The sequence below is a fragment of the Narcine bancroftii genome, chromosome 10 (assembly GCF_036971445.1).
Source record: "Narcine bancroftii isolate sNarBan1 chromosome 10, sNarBan1.hap1, whole genome shotgun sequence".
Classification (NCBI taxonomy): Eukaryota; Metazoa; Chordata; class Chondrichthyes; order Torpediniformes; family Narcinidae; genus Narcine; species Narcine bancroftii.
This window is the reverse complement of record NC_091478.1, coordinates 47,359,435-47,373,152: the sequence shown is the minus strand read 5'-3', so window position 1 is coordinate 47,373,152 and position 13,718 is coordinate 47,359,435. Positions and strand designations below refer to the sequence as shown.

The window sequence follows — 13,718 nt, the reverse complement described above, 5'->3', positions numbered from 1 at the left end:
ATGTTCACCTTTAGAACAAAATGTGGAAGAAATGAAGCGGAGGTTCATGGTGAGGATACAGGAACCACCAGGCTCTGCTGCCATTGAAAAGTTTGAGGCCTACCCTGGGAGGCTTTTAGCTCTACCAGCTCACAAGGAAGGCATTAAAGAACTGGTTCAACAGATGCACAAAGTGGATTGGATCTCACATATACGAAGCATAAACTGACCTAGTTATATATCCATGGAGCCTGGTATATTTACTCAGGTAAGTGTCTACTTAAAAAGTGGAAGAATCAAAAATTTAATGACCAAAATTACAGCAACACCTCCCAATAAAAAGGGTAATTACTCCACACAAGAGCAATGGGTACAGAGTGGTTACACGTGCACTATGTGTACAAAACAATCTCAGCCAGTAGTAAAACACAAAAGTCCACAGACACCGTGGTTTAAGTTAAACAGTGTCCTTTATGTAGCTAAGGTAAAGATACAGAACCAACGTTTCAGGCTTGAGCTCTTCCTCAAGGTGTGGAAAACCTTGTATTAAATGCTGTCTGCCCACATTTTGTCTACACCTTGAAGAAGGGCTCAAGCCTGAAACGTCAGTTCTGTATATTTATCTTTGCTACATAAAGGACGCTGTTTGACCTGCTGTGTTTCTCCAGGGTGGTGTTTTTACATCCATTGCTCACCACACCCAGGTGAGCAATACCCACAATTGCACCTGGGCCCGCTCTAACCAAAAGCATGAACATCAACTTCTCCGATTTTTGCTAACCCTTTCCCCCAAATTTCCCTCTGTCTCTATCCCCCTTTCTTCCAGCACCCCACTCCCTTCCCTATCGGAGAGTTGCCCCATTCTCCCACCACCACCTCTTTGTTGCTCCTACCCTCCCATCTGTATTCACCTCTTAGCTGTTAGCCTGTGCTCCTCTTCTGCCCTTCCTCCACCCCCTTCACCGCTCTCCCTCCATCTTTATATTCCAGTACCTGCCCACTTCTGTTCATTCCATTACGAAGAGTCCAAGCTTGAAACGTTACTTGCCTTTCCCTTCCCACGGATGCTGCGTGTCCTGCTGAGTTTCTCCAGCACCTTTGTGTGTTGCACTCGACCTCAGCGCCTTCAGATTCTCTGATCTAACTCCACTGAAAGTGAAACCTTCCCCATACTGTGTGCATACAATAGCATCTGTCCATTTCCCATACTTGGTTAAAAAATACTCTTGCTAATTGGTTGTCAGCCTTTAAAGTGGGGGGCTAAGGTCCCATGAAACCAGACCTCCAACTTGAGAACACAACAGAGAATGGAACTCAGGGAAGCTGGAGGGATCGGCTGGCATCCCGACAAGGTGACGCTCAGTCAACACTGCGGGCCAGAAACAGGGCTGGTGAAGGGTCTCGACTGGAAAGGTCGACTCACCATCTCTGCCTGGACTTTGCCCACTGAAGCAGGCGGGCATTCGCTTCTGAGACGGGGGTGTCTGCCTCAGAAGTGGCAGGGCTGTGCGGTGTGAACTTACTGTGGGTGCATCTTGTAGAGCGACCCGTCCATCCCCACTGTGGTCCGAAGGCGTGGCACTCCCTTGTTGTCTCGAAGCCGGGTCAGGATAGCCCCGAGGACAGCAGCGCACAGGTTGGCCGAGCGGAAGGAGACAATCGTGCAGACATGCTGTACGGCGATGCAGTCCTCTTCCGAAGGCTCAAGGCCCAGGCGCGACAGAATCTCCTTGGCCTTCACCAAGCCCCCTTTGCTTCTGCAAAGCAAACCCATCACCAAATTACTTCAGTAAAAGGAAATGACAAAATGAGTTGAAAATAAAGCGACACGGAGTTCCACGGCACAGAGGCCCTTCGGCCCAACTGCTCCATGGTAACCAAACTGCTCTCATTTGCTTGTGTTCAGCCCATATCCCCCTAAACAGCACAATTAGTGCAACTCTATTCCAACACCAGCTACTCAGGTTCGAATCCAGCACTGCCTGGAAGGAGTTTGAACATTCCTCCCGAGACTTGCATAGGTTTTCTCCCACTTGCTAACATTTATGGGGTTGGAAGGTTAATTGGGTGTAATTGGGGGGCACTGTATCTTTAAATTAAAAAAATCATCCCACGTTAATTTCTCTATGGAGATTCTAGCCCCTTTACCATTCCATAGGAACCTCCTGACATCTTCATTAAGTACCTTAAAAAGGCTCTGGAGTAATGAAATGGGCAACGATTCATTTTGATAGTTAACCCTATCCATCAATGTTACAGGCAGAGCTCTCCTCCTAGCTAGGTCCTTCCCAATCTTCCGGAGGAAGGGGAGGTAATTAAATTTATACAAATTACATACACTTTTATGCTTAAATATTTTATGCCTTCTTCTGGGCATCTGAACAGTCTTCCTTGTTGATATTGTCTTCATCTTTTAACTCAAAACATAGTCAGTGACTTCCCCAGGTCTGTCAAATACACTAACACATCATCAGCGAAGAGGTTGATTTTATGATCCACCTGGCCCACCTTGAACCCCTTTATGTCTAGATCCCACCAAATGCTTTCTGCCTGTGGTTCTATTACCAGTATGAGCAGTGCTGGGGAGAATGGGCAGCCCTGTCTACTGGACCTACTCAGTGGAAAGATTAGAGACGTCTGTCCATTTGTGATAATTTTAGCTTGGGGTTCAGTACCTTCACCCATTTTGCCCAATCCAAATTTCTCTAGTATCTTGAAAAGAAAGTCCCATTCCAATCTGTCGAAGGCCTTCACTAAATCTAATGCCAATTTTACAAAATTAGCTGATTATTGGGAAGCCCAATTTGATGAAAAAATAGAAGAATTTATTTACAAATGGAATACTAAATTAATTTCAAATAAATCAAATATCACTACACTAAAACATATACTGCAAATTTGGAAAAATATTTCAATGTAACCATATATATATATAACCACTTAAGCACAGAACATGCCAGTTCGGCCCCACTAGTCCATGCTGTTCCAAATCCCCACCTTCCTATATTAAAGATTTTAAATACCTACTGAAATTCTCCATAACCTTCCCTATTCCAAGGAAATCCACCCCAGCTTCTCTATTCTACCTACAGAGCTAAATCCCTTCATGCTTTGTGTCTTACCCTTGGCCTGTGATATCTTCAACTCTGACATGGATTTTCAACTCGTGTATTGGATTAAAAATTGGGATATCTCCAAAAAAGCCTTTGACCCAAAATAATTTAATTATTTTTATTAAGGGTATTGAGATCTCGGACAACTGGTGCAAGAAAAGGATCAGATATATCAAGGATTGTTATATCCAAAGGCAGTTTATGACATTTGAATAATTCAGAAATAAATATGATTTGCCTATCTGCAACTAAAATCTTTCTTAAGGGGAAAATTGGGATCAGATTACCTAAATGCAACAATGTGGGGATTCTAATTCGACAGTTTATAAATTTATATCTAGAATCCAAAGTGAAAGTCAGAAACCAAACTTACATAGATCTAGGGAGAGATGGGAGTCGGACTTAGATACAAAAGTTAGGTGGCCGGAATCATTAATACCAGTTATAAATTGGTGCATTATATTTTCTTCCATCAGTTATATCTCACACCACAAAAATCACATCAATCAAAATCTGATTTTTTTAGTAATGTCCTTTAGATGTGGTGTGGAGGTTAGAATTTTTGTCCATTCCACCTGGCTATGTTCAAGGGTAAGGCCTTTTGGGGTGAATTTGGGGGACATTCTTCAGAAAATTACAAAAGATCAGGAAATGCATCTTTTGGGAGATATTGGCAACATGAGTTTTGTTTTCAAAACACCAAATTTATTTTGTGAAAGTCACCTTAGCTGTAGCCTGGAAGTGTATAACGGTTTCATGGATGTCTGACTCCAGGTTAACCATCTCACAGTCGAATATAGAAATGCAGAGTCACATTCCCCTAGACAAGATCACTTACAATATAAGGAAGAATTGTGACGTATTCATTAAAATATGGAAACCTTATTTGAATTATACTGGCACCTAGTTTGATTAATTCTCACCTACGTGCAAAGAAGATGATGCAGACATCGTGTGGGTGTGGTTTTTTTTATGAAGCTAGTTAATTGATTGCTTCATCAATAGTATAGGGGAGGGAGGTAGGGAGGGAAGTCAGAGGATGGGATTAACAGATACTCTGTGTCAAGTTGATTGGTTTATGATTTGTTGAATCTGTAAAAATCAGAAATATAAAAAAAAGCCATCTACCTGTTTCAATGTAAACTACATCTTCCCCTGTTTCGACAGCTTATTCCCTGTACCCTCCACCCTCTGGGTGAAGAAGGCCCTTTCATCTAAAATCTATGCTTGTTTTAGAATCCCCTACCTTATCTATGTCTCCTATGATTGATAAGGTCCCTCTTAAGGCTCCAACACTCCAGGGTTAAACCCAACCGATCCACCACCCCCTTAGAATTCATGCTGGAATTCAGTCCAGGAAACATCCTCATGAATCTTGTCTATACTATTTCCAGCTTGAATCATTGGGTGACCAAAACCGGGAGTCTTGCATTCAGTTCTGGTCACTTCATTATAGGAAGGATGTGGAAGCTTTGGAGAGGGTGCAGAGGAGATTCACATTGCCTGGACTGGACAACATCTTATGAAGCAAGATTGACAGAGCTGGGGCATTTTTCTTTGATGAAGGATGAGAGTGGATAAGATGATCAGGGGCTTAGATAGAGGGAGAGCCAGCACCTTTCTCCTGGGGGCGATAGCAAATACCAGAGGACATCTATTTAAGGTGATTGGAGGAATGTTTTGGGGAGCTGTCAGAGGGAGGGTTTTATTTTACACACAGAGAGTGGTGGAGGCCTGGGGTGGTGGTGGAGGCTGGTACAACAGGGACATTCAAAAGGAGTGCAAGGGAAGTATGAGATGGTTGTGGAGTAGGTTAACATGGGTCGGCACAACATGGTAGGCCAAAGGGCTATGTTCTAAAACTGCACACAATATTCCAAGTCAGACCAACATCTAGTATGGTTGTAATGTCAGTTGTAACAAGTTGTTGGAGGGAGTTCTAAGAGACAGGATATATAGGTATTTGGACAGTCATGGGCTGATTAAGGACAGTTAGCATGGCTTTGTGTGTGGTAGGTCATGTTTAACGAATTTTGTAGAATTTTTCGAGGAGGTTACCAGGAAGGTAAATGAGGAAAGGGCTGTGGATTTTGTCTACATGGACTTTAGTGAAGCCTTTGACAAGGTCCCACATGGGAGGTTAGATCAGAAGGTTCAGACACAGGGCATTCAAGGTGAGGTTGTAAACTGGATTCGAAATTGGCTGTGTGGAAGAAGACAGAGGGTGGTAGTGGATGGTTGCTTCTCAGATTGGAAGCCTCAGGGATCCGTGTTGGGACCATTGTTGTTTGTTGTATATATCAATGATCTGGATGACAATGTGGTGAATTGGATCAGCAAGTTGGCTAATGACACAAAGACACGAGGTGTTGTGGACAGCAAAGATTTTCAGAACTTGCAGAGGGATCTGGACCAGCTAGGAGAATGGGCCAAAAAATTACAGCTGGAGCCTAATGCAGACAAATGTGAGGTGATGCTTTTTGGAAGGGCAAACCAAGGTAGGAGATATACAGTTAATGACAGGCCACTGAGGAGTGCAGAGGAGCAGAGAGATCTGGGAATGTAAATACATTATTCCCTGTAGGTGGCATCACCTGTGGACAGGGTGGTAAAGAGAGCTTTTGGTATCTTAACCTTTATAAATCAAAGTATTAAGTACAGAAATTGGGATGTTATGTTGAAGTTGTTTAAAAGATTGGTGAGGTCAAATTTGGAATATTGTGTGCAATTCTATGCACCTAACTACTGGAAGGATATCAAAAAGATTGAAAGAGTGCCAAGAATGTTTAATAGGATATTGCTGGGTCTTCAGGAGTTGAGTTACAGGGAAAGATTAAACAGGTCAAGACTTTATTCCTTGGAGTGAAGAAGAATGAGGGGAGATTTGATCAAGGTTTACAAGATTTTGAGGGGTATAGACAGAGTGGATGCAAATAGGTTTTTTCCACTTAGATTGTTGGAGATAAATACGCAAGGTCATAGTTTTAAGCTGAAGGGGGAAAGATTTTGGGGGAACATTAGGGTGAAGTTCTTCACTCAGAGAGCAGTGGAGAGGTAGAATGAGCTGCCATCTGGTGCGGTGAATTCAGGCTCAATTGTTTGTTTTAAGAATAAATGGGTGTGAAAGGTTGGAGGGTTATGGGATGGGAGTAGGTCAGTGGGACTAGGGAGATGATGGATGGCACAGACTAGAGGAGTTGAATGGCTTGCTTTCTATGCTGCAGCGTTCTATATGGGCATGAAATTATAGATTAAATGCAACTACATCACCCTGGATATGCATTTAATTTACTCCCTTTATTTCAATAAGTTGTGAAAACGAGGTTAGCACCTTGACATCCGGGGAATCCTCTCCAAACATCTCACTCAATGGGAGCAGCGACAACCTGCTGGAGCAACTCAGCCGGTTGAGCACCATCAGCGGAAGAAAAAGAATGGACGATGTTTCAGGATCCTCGGTCTGGATCAAATGCTTTAGTCCAAAGTGCCCGCCGTTCTGTCCCTCCCACTGATGCTCCTTGGCCTGCTGCATTCTTCCATCAGGCTGCTTTTTGCTCTCTTATTACAGCAATAGCTGTTTCTACTGTCTCGAGTTCCAGAGCAGGCTGGAACCAGAGAGAAGGCTCACCTTAGCCATCTGACCTCAACTTAATGGGCAGACCATCAAGTGGCCTCTGAAGAGGACAGCAGGGCAATGGCCAGCTCAATCCCTTTCTGCGCTCCCCTCGCCTCATTCAGGGAGTGAATGGCAGCAACGTGGTGAGGAGGAAGTGGTGACCCAGAAGGAGAGATGATTACACCAATATTTTATCTGCACTGTTTAAAACAGAAACCAAGATAAAAGTTTACTTGATGGAGGTTCATGAGAGGCAATAATAGACAATCAGAATTGTCTTGACCCAGGAAAAATGTCAAATCTGAGAGAGCATTTAAAGTAGTGGGCGGAGGGGTAATTTAAAGATGTGTGGAATGACATGGTTGGCGAGGCGGTTAGCGCAACGCTGTTACAGCGCCAGCGATCGGGACCGGGATTCGAATCCTGCACTGACTGTAAGGAGTTTGTACCTTCTCCATGGGTTTTCCCCGGGGGCTCCAGTTTCCTCCCACCCCTTCAAACATACAGGGGATTAATGGGTGTAATTGGGCGGCATGGGCTCATAGGCCGAATGGCCTGTTATCGTGCTGTATGTCTAAATTTAAATAATTTCAAAAATAATTTCTTTTAAATTAAAATAAAAATATTGTTTTGTTTTTTTTTTTGTTTTTTTTTACACAGGGTGACAGGGGGCTGGAACGGGTTGCTGGGGTGGTAGCACCTAAGAGGCTTCTGGATAATGTTACGAGCCCAGAGGACCCCAAAACCCAGCAGCAACAGATATACCCCAAGACAAATGGTTACCTAAACGAAAGTTGCTGTTAATAATCTTTAAACATGAAAACAGAATCAAACTTTAACTTATCTCTATTGACTTACTCAACCTAACGTAAACCCCTTCTAATTCTAAGTGCACGTGTATGTAATGTGTGTGCAAGTTCAGAAAAGTTCTTTGGTTCACAGACAATTCTTATATTGTGCACAGAATTTAACATGTATAAAGTTCACTAGGCTTTGGTGCTTGAAAATGGTTACCACTCAGGAAGGTTCTTGTCAGTTTTCAGAGAGATTTGTTGTTCCAGGACATTCACAACTGATGTACTTCCATCAGCCATTCCGGTGTCTAGCTAACGAAACTTACCCCTTTAGGGTTCTCTAGATGATAATTTCTTTCTTTCAGGTCACCGAGTTCCTTTGTGTTTCACTTATTCCAAGTGAAACATTAGACAGCCAGTACTCTCCTCTTGTATGGACCACAAGGGCTTTGACCAGGCCGTCTTCCCAAACTGGGGGCTTTACATAAATTTGCCAGCTTGTCCTGTTCCAATCCCAGTTGCTGTTGCTGAATGTAACACTGTACAAGTGATCCGTGTGTGTGCGTCTCTCTCTCTCTCTCTCTCTCTCTCTCTCTCTCTCTCTCTCTCTCTCTCTCTCTCGTGAAAGCCTGTTTGACTCTCTCTGCTTGCAAAATTACATGACCCTCTTAGAACAGCAAGCTCTACTCCAGACAATCTGCGGCTCCAGCAAGATTTTTCATCTGTTGCCTTTTGTAAACAACAATCCATTAGTGAAGTCTCTTGAGCACTCTGCAAAGCTCTTTCAAAAGCTCTGAGGCCCCGACATGTCTAGTATGGGGCAGAGCTCCAGTATTTTAAATAAGTGTTTTAAAGTGTTTGTAGGTAACCTACTCTAACAAACCTTTTCCAATTTATCTCCCAAAAACATAATAACACAATAAGCACATTGATGTGCAGGGTATGTTTCGTGTGCAAGCGGCAGAGAGATGGTTTAATTTGGCCCTCGTGTTCAGCATTGGCAGCGTGGCCGAAGGGGCTGCCGTGCTGTACTGCTGCGCCCTATGCCCTGAGAATGAGCTGGGAGGGGAATCCATCGGGGAATCGAAGCGCTACTTACTTCTCTATGGCCGAAACATGCTTGGTTTCCAGTTTGCCTTTGGTGAGCAGTTCTGGCGTGATGTTTCCTTCGAAAAGCAGCCCTTCTTTTGCCATCTTTACGAGAATGAGCCTTACGAGTTCCCCCATGTACAGCCCACTGATCATCTTCTCAAACCTGTAAAGAGTGAGTGCGTGAGCTGTACACCATGACTCCGAACCATTCAACAACAGGTTCTCCTGTGGCTGGCCACCGGAATATAGTTTCCTGGGTCCTGACAAAGAAACACTGGTTCTCCTTCACTTTCTGTGGATGCTGTGTTTCTCCAGCACGTTGTTGTGTGAAATTGGACCCCAGCATCTGCAAACTTTCTTGTTTAACTCCACAAGTTGTTTTAACTTTATTCTTGTGGTAACCATGGTTCATCAGTTTAAACCAGTGGTCTGAATGGCACACAGAACAGGGCTGGCGGTAGGTACTTTAACATGAATTTCTGTTGAGGTCTGTGCCATATATTCTCGGCAGCTCAGCCCCTCGAGGACTGTGGGCTCCAGTGGAGCACAGGCCAGCGCAGGGCTGTCAAAGTGGGAAGTGGCAGCCTGGGAGAGAAGCCTACAGGGGCAGGAACCAACAGCAATGGCCTGGCGTGGCCTCACGCCAGTCTGCTGGCGAGGGTCTGAGGGTACCAGACAGAGCCGCAGGATTTGCACGATGAACAGGGTTCTCAGAGGCTTCTTAATTGCTCGGGGGGGGGGGGTTTGGAGCCAGGGACCGAGATGGCACGGACACCTCGGGTTCGGGTGGGCCATGACTCGGGCGGGGCCCACAGACATAGTGTCTGAAGGATGCATCTCTTCCTTGTCTTGATGGTGGTGCTGCATGTGCACTGTAACCAGGGAAAATATTTTTGCATCATTTGTGTCCAAAACGACGAACCGAATCATGAACACATATTTGTGCTGCAGGTGTTCTGCCTGCTCTGTCCCTGAAGCTTGCAGTACTGGCAGATTGTGAGGTGATTTACCAGGACGTTGCCTGGATTGAAGAAAATGACTCATGAAGCAAGGTTGACAGAGCTGGGCTTTTCTCTTGGGAGCGACGAAGAATGAGAGCTATTATGAGGGGGTTAAATAGAGGGACGGCCAGTACCTGTCTCCTTTCTCCCAGTGGTGGGAGGGGGGGGGGGTTGTGGCAATAGCAAATACCAGACAACATCTGTTTAATGTGATTAGAGGAAAGTTTAGAGGAGATGTTGGAGGCTCCAACACTCCAGGGGTAAAACATGGCCGAATCCAACCTCCCCTTACAATTCAAGCTGACCAGTCCTGGAAACATCCTCATGAATCTTTTCTGTGCCATTTCCAGCTTGAATCATTGGGTGACCAAAGCCTGGAGTCTTGCGTTCGGTTCTGGTTGCCTCATTACTGGAAGGATGTAGATGTTCTGGAACGGGTGCAGAGGAGTGAAGGATGAGAGATAAGATGATGAGGGGCTTAGACAGAGGGAGAGCCAGCACCTTTCTCCTGGAGGGGCAATTATAGCAAATACCAGAAGACATCTGATTGGATGACTGTTTTGGGGAGATGTAAGAGGGAAGGTTTTATTTTGCCAGGGGTGGTGGTGGAGGCTGGTACATTGGGGACATTCAAAAGGCTCTTAGATTAGATATCTGAAAAGTTGAAGGTCATGAGTGCAAGGGAAAAATTAGATGGTTGTGGAGTAGATTAACATGGTGTCGGCACAACATGGTGGGCCAAAGGGCCTGCACTGTGCTGGAATGTTCTATGTTCTAAAACTTCACACAATATTCCAAGTCTGACCAACATCTAGTCTGGTTGTAATGCCAGTTGTAACATGAAAAATTCTGAAATTACAAGTTAAATGCAACTACACCGCCCTGGATATGTACTTTATTTAATGACCTTATTTCAATAAATTACACAGAGATTGGTGGGTGGCTGGTACAACAGTAACATTTAAAAGACTCTTCGATAGGCCCAAAGATGTAAGCGGGTTCTGGGCATGAGAAGGGGGAAGGATCAGATTGTTGTGGAGCAGCTTGGCACAACATTGTGGGCTGAAGGGTCCAAACTGTGCTGTAACGCTCTATGTTCTAAGCTCCCAGACTGAACGAGGGACAAATGAAAAAGGGGGCTTCTCCATTCTGGTTAGAGGAGGTTAATTCTATCATTTCCCTTCAACATTAACTCCTGTTTTTTTCATGGAACTTGCATGGTTCTTTTACATTCTGAAGTGCCTCCCTACCTTCTGGGAGTGGCCGTTCACACAGGAATGACCGAAACTCCAAATATCCAGATCACACCAACAATTTAGACAGAATACCCGAAGTGCAGTGTTTAAGGAGGCCGGACGTCCTATTCATTAGCCCATTGTTCATGGATCGTCCAAAGTCCAATTTAGACCACAGGGAATCGGTGAAAATAACTAGAGGTCGAGGAGGTAAAATGTCAGAATGGGAATGAGTCCTTATTCCTGTTCCGACCTTTCTACACAGACTGCGTTCCGGGACATTGGGAATAATTTCCTGGGACGCACCAGCTGTGTTAAAAAAACTGATCTGTCTCTTTCTTCACAGACGCCGTCTCACTGCGAGGTTAACAGTGTTATCTTTACAAAGATCTTTTGTCTCCTTCCCAGTTCTGGAACAAAAAGGGCCTTTGATCTTGGTTTCTGTTCCCAATGGACACACCACGACCTACTGAGCATCTCCTGCTTTTAGTTCAGGTTTCCTGCAGTTTTTTCCCCCACTAACAGGACTGTCCTTTTTGTCACTGAATCCAACATCTGCAACATTCCTGGTAGGACTATCTGAAACTAGAAATGATCAGGCAGAAACAGGAGCAGTGCATTCCATAGATGACTGGCATCATCCCAGAACGTCTCAGACTCAGGGATCAGAAATGGGGTCGTGACCTGCCTCCTATCATCCTTCCATTACAGGTCCGGACGTCCATGGGAAAGGGATAATCTGGGGGAAGTGGCATCCTGGTGAATTAGAGTGGCATAAGACGAGGGAAAGTTCTGGAAGCAGCATTCATTTAATAAACAAAATTGTAAAATTGAGACTTACAGTTGTTTCCCTGGATTGAGGGAACCGCGATCCAACTCCCGATCAAATTCTGTCCTGATATCTTCCAACGAGCCATCGTCACCGAATGCTCCCCACTCGGTGTTAATACACATACGGCCTTCGTCACCTTCAACCAGGTCGATGTGTCTCAGCTCCTCCATGTAACAAGCATTGGTTCCAGTACCTGCGTGAAGATTAAGACAGGCTCACGGGTCAGGTCGGTGAAAGTTTTGTGCTCACGATTAGTTGGAGTCAAGCAAGGTAACAATGACCTGTCCAGCAGTGCCATGGTCCCACACCAGCACTGAGTACACCCAGCAGTGAGTACACATTCACGATCCAAGTGGGACACTCACACATCTCATAACCTGCACACAACTCAAGTAGTGAGTGCACACTCAGGGACCCATTGTGATAGTGCACACCCCTGGTAATGAGCACAATCTGGGAGTGAGTACACACTCAGGGATCCCAGTGGGTCAGTGCACACCCCTGGTACTGAGTACACACTCAGGGGCCCCTGTGTGATAGCACACACACCTGGTAATGAACACAATCTGGTAGTGAGTACACACTCAGGGACAGTGTTTCAGCAGAAGCTGCCCCAGAACGATGCCACAGGAGTGCCAGGTGAAGGACTCCAGTGGAAGGGAAGAGCCTGGAACAACCAGCAACTCCATTCAGATCCTCGGAGGCTGGGATAGGGTTACTTGAAGATTCCCAGTCTCCCCAAAGAGTTCAGCAAGAGATCCTTTTGTATCTGATCTCCGGCAAATTCCTCTTGGATAATATGAGAATGTGCCAGCCCCGATTGACCTGCTCTCCTCACTGGGCCATGGCCACATGTCCACCCAGGAGTTCAGAGCGTGCCAGATTCATTGCTACAGCAGTACTTCACACAACGGCATAGCACCGAACAGGCGCTCAGTATCTGCATTGTATACAATGCTAAATCTCTGCTTGGGCCAGATCGTGGAAGCAAAAAGGGTCAAACTTATCCTTTACCAATAATGAGGCCAACTTCACAGCGCTGGTCATCAAACCCACAGGTCATCATGGTACCCACAGTGTCGTTCACCACAGCCATAATATCCACGTCATACTCCTGGGGAGAAATAAATAAATAATTATTAGCCGTTAAGACCAATGAGAGCCCAGGAAAAGGCATGTCTAGATACAGTGGAAGGTGAAAGGGCTGACGAGGTAGTGTAGCAGGTGAATTGAGCGGAATTCATTATTGCCACATACGCTTTATTTTGTGTCCCATCCAAGCATGTTAACTCGTACCTAAGTTCAGCAATGATAAAACTAAAGATGCTACAACAAGTTAAAAAGTGCAGGGTACAGAAAACAGTACCATTAAACAATGCATGGGCCATCATCCTTTATCACTGAGAGCTCTGTTAAGAGTCTGAAAACATCAGGGTTTAAACTGTCCCTGAATCCAGAGGATCATGTATTCAAGGCAATATAGTTTCAGGCTGACAGAAAAGAGTGCGATGCGAGAACGGAGTGTGACTGGGATGGGATGGGTCTTTTAATATGTTGGCAGCTTCCCCAAGACACTGGTAGGTATAGACAGAGTCGGTGGACGGCTGGTGGGCTGGCTGATGGCCTGAGCTGCACTCTCAACTCTCCGCAGACTCTTGCGGTCTTTGGCGAGCTGTGGTGCATTCAGACAGGACACTTTCTATGATGCACCTTTAAAAATAGATAAGAAACCTCTCGAGCCTGCTGACCAGGCGCTGGCTTTGATGAGTAAAGATGGCAAGAGAGGCTCCCCTGCAGCCACAATCCTTCCCACAGGCTTGGAATAGAAGACCCGAGAGCCGTCTGAATCAGGGAACCACGAAGCAATGTCGGTGTGCCCTAACAACCTGGTTCTGAGATATCCTGATGGCCCTTTTAACACCTCAGCACTGTCAAGGGCATTGGAGTGACTTTTAAATTTCTCTTGGCAGGCGAGAGACATCAAAACAATTCATATGCATTAAAATATTTTCTTTAATTCAGTTATTTAAAAAAATTAAAGAATAAACTTAAAGCA

General features: G+C 45.0%; 1 protein-coding gene across 2 annotated transcripts in view; it reads right to left on the bottom strand.

Moving 5' to 3' along the window:
* The window catches only part of hk1 (hexokinase 1), a 107,293-nt gene that overhangs the window by 57,153 nt on the left and 36,422 nt on the right, over positions 1-13,718 (bottom strand). For both annotated transcript variants that reach the window (XM_069900857.1, XM_069900858.1), the window contains exons 6-9: positions 12,677-12,776; positions 11,672-11,855; positions 8,602-8,757; positions 1,503-1,736 (exon numbers count right to left, since the gene is read on the bottom strand). In XM_069900857.1, coding sequence (XP_069756958.1) covers positions 1,503-1,736; positions 8,602-8,757; positions 11,672-11,855; positions 12,677-12,776 — 674 coding nt within the window. The remainder of the gene's footprint in view (positions 1-1,502; positions 1,737-8,601; positions 8,758-11,671; positions 11,856-12,676; positions 12,777-13,718) is intronic.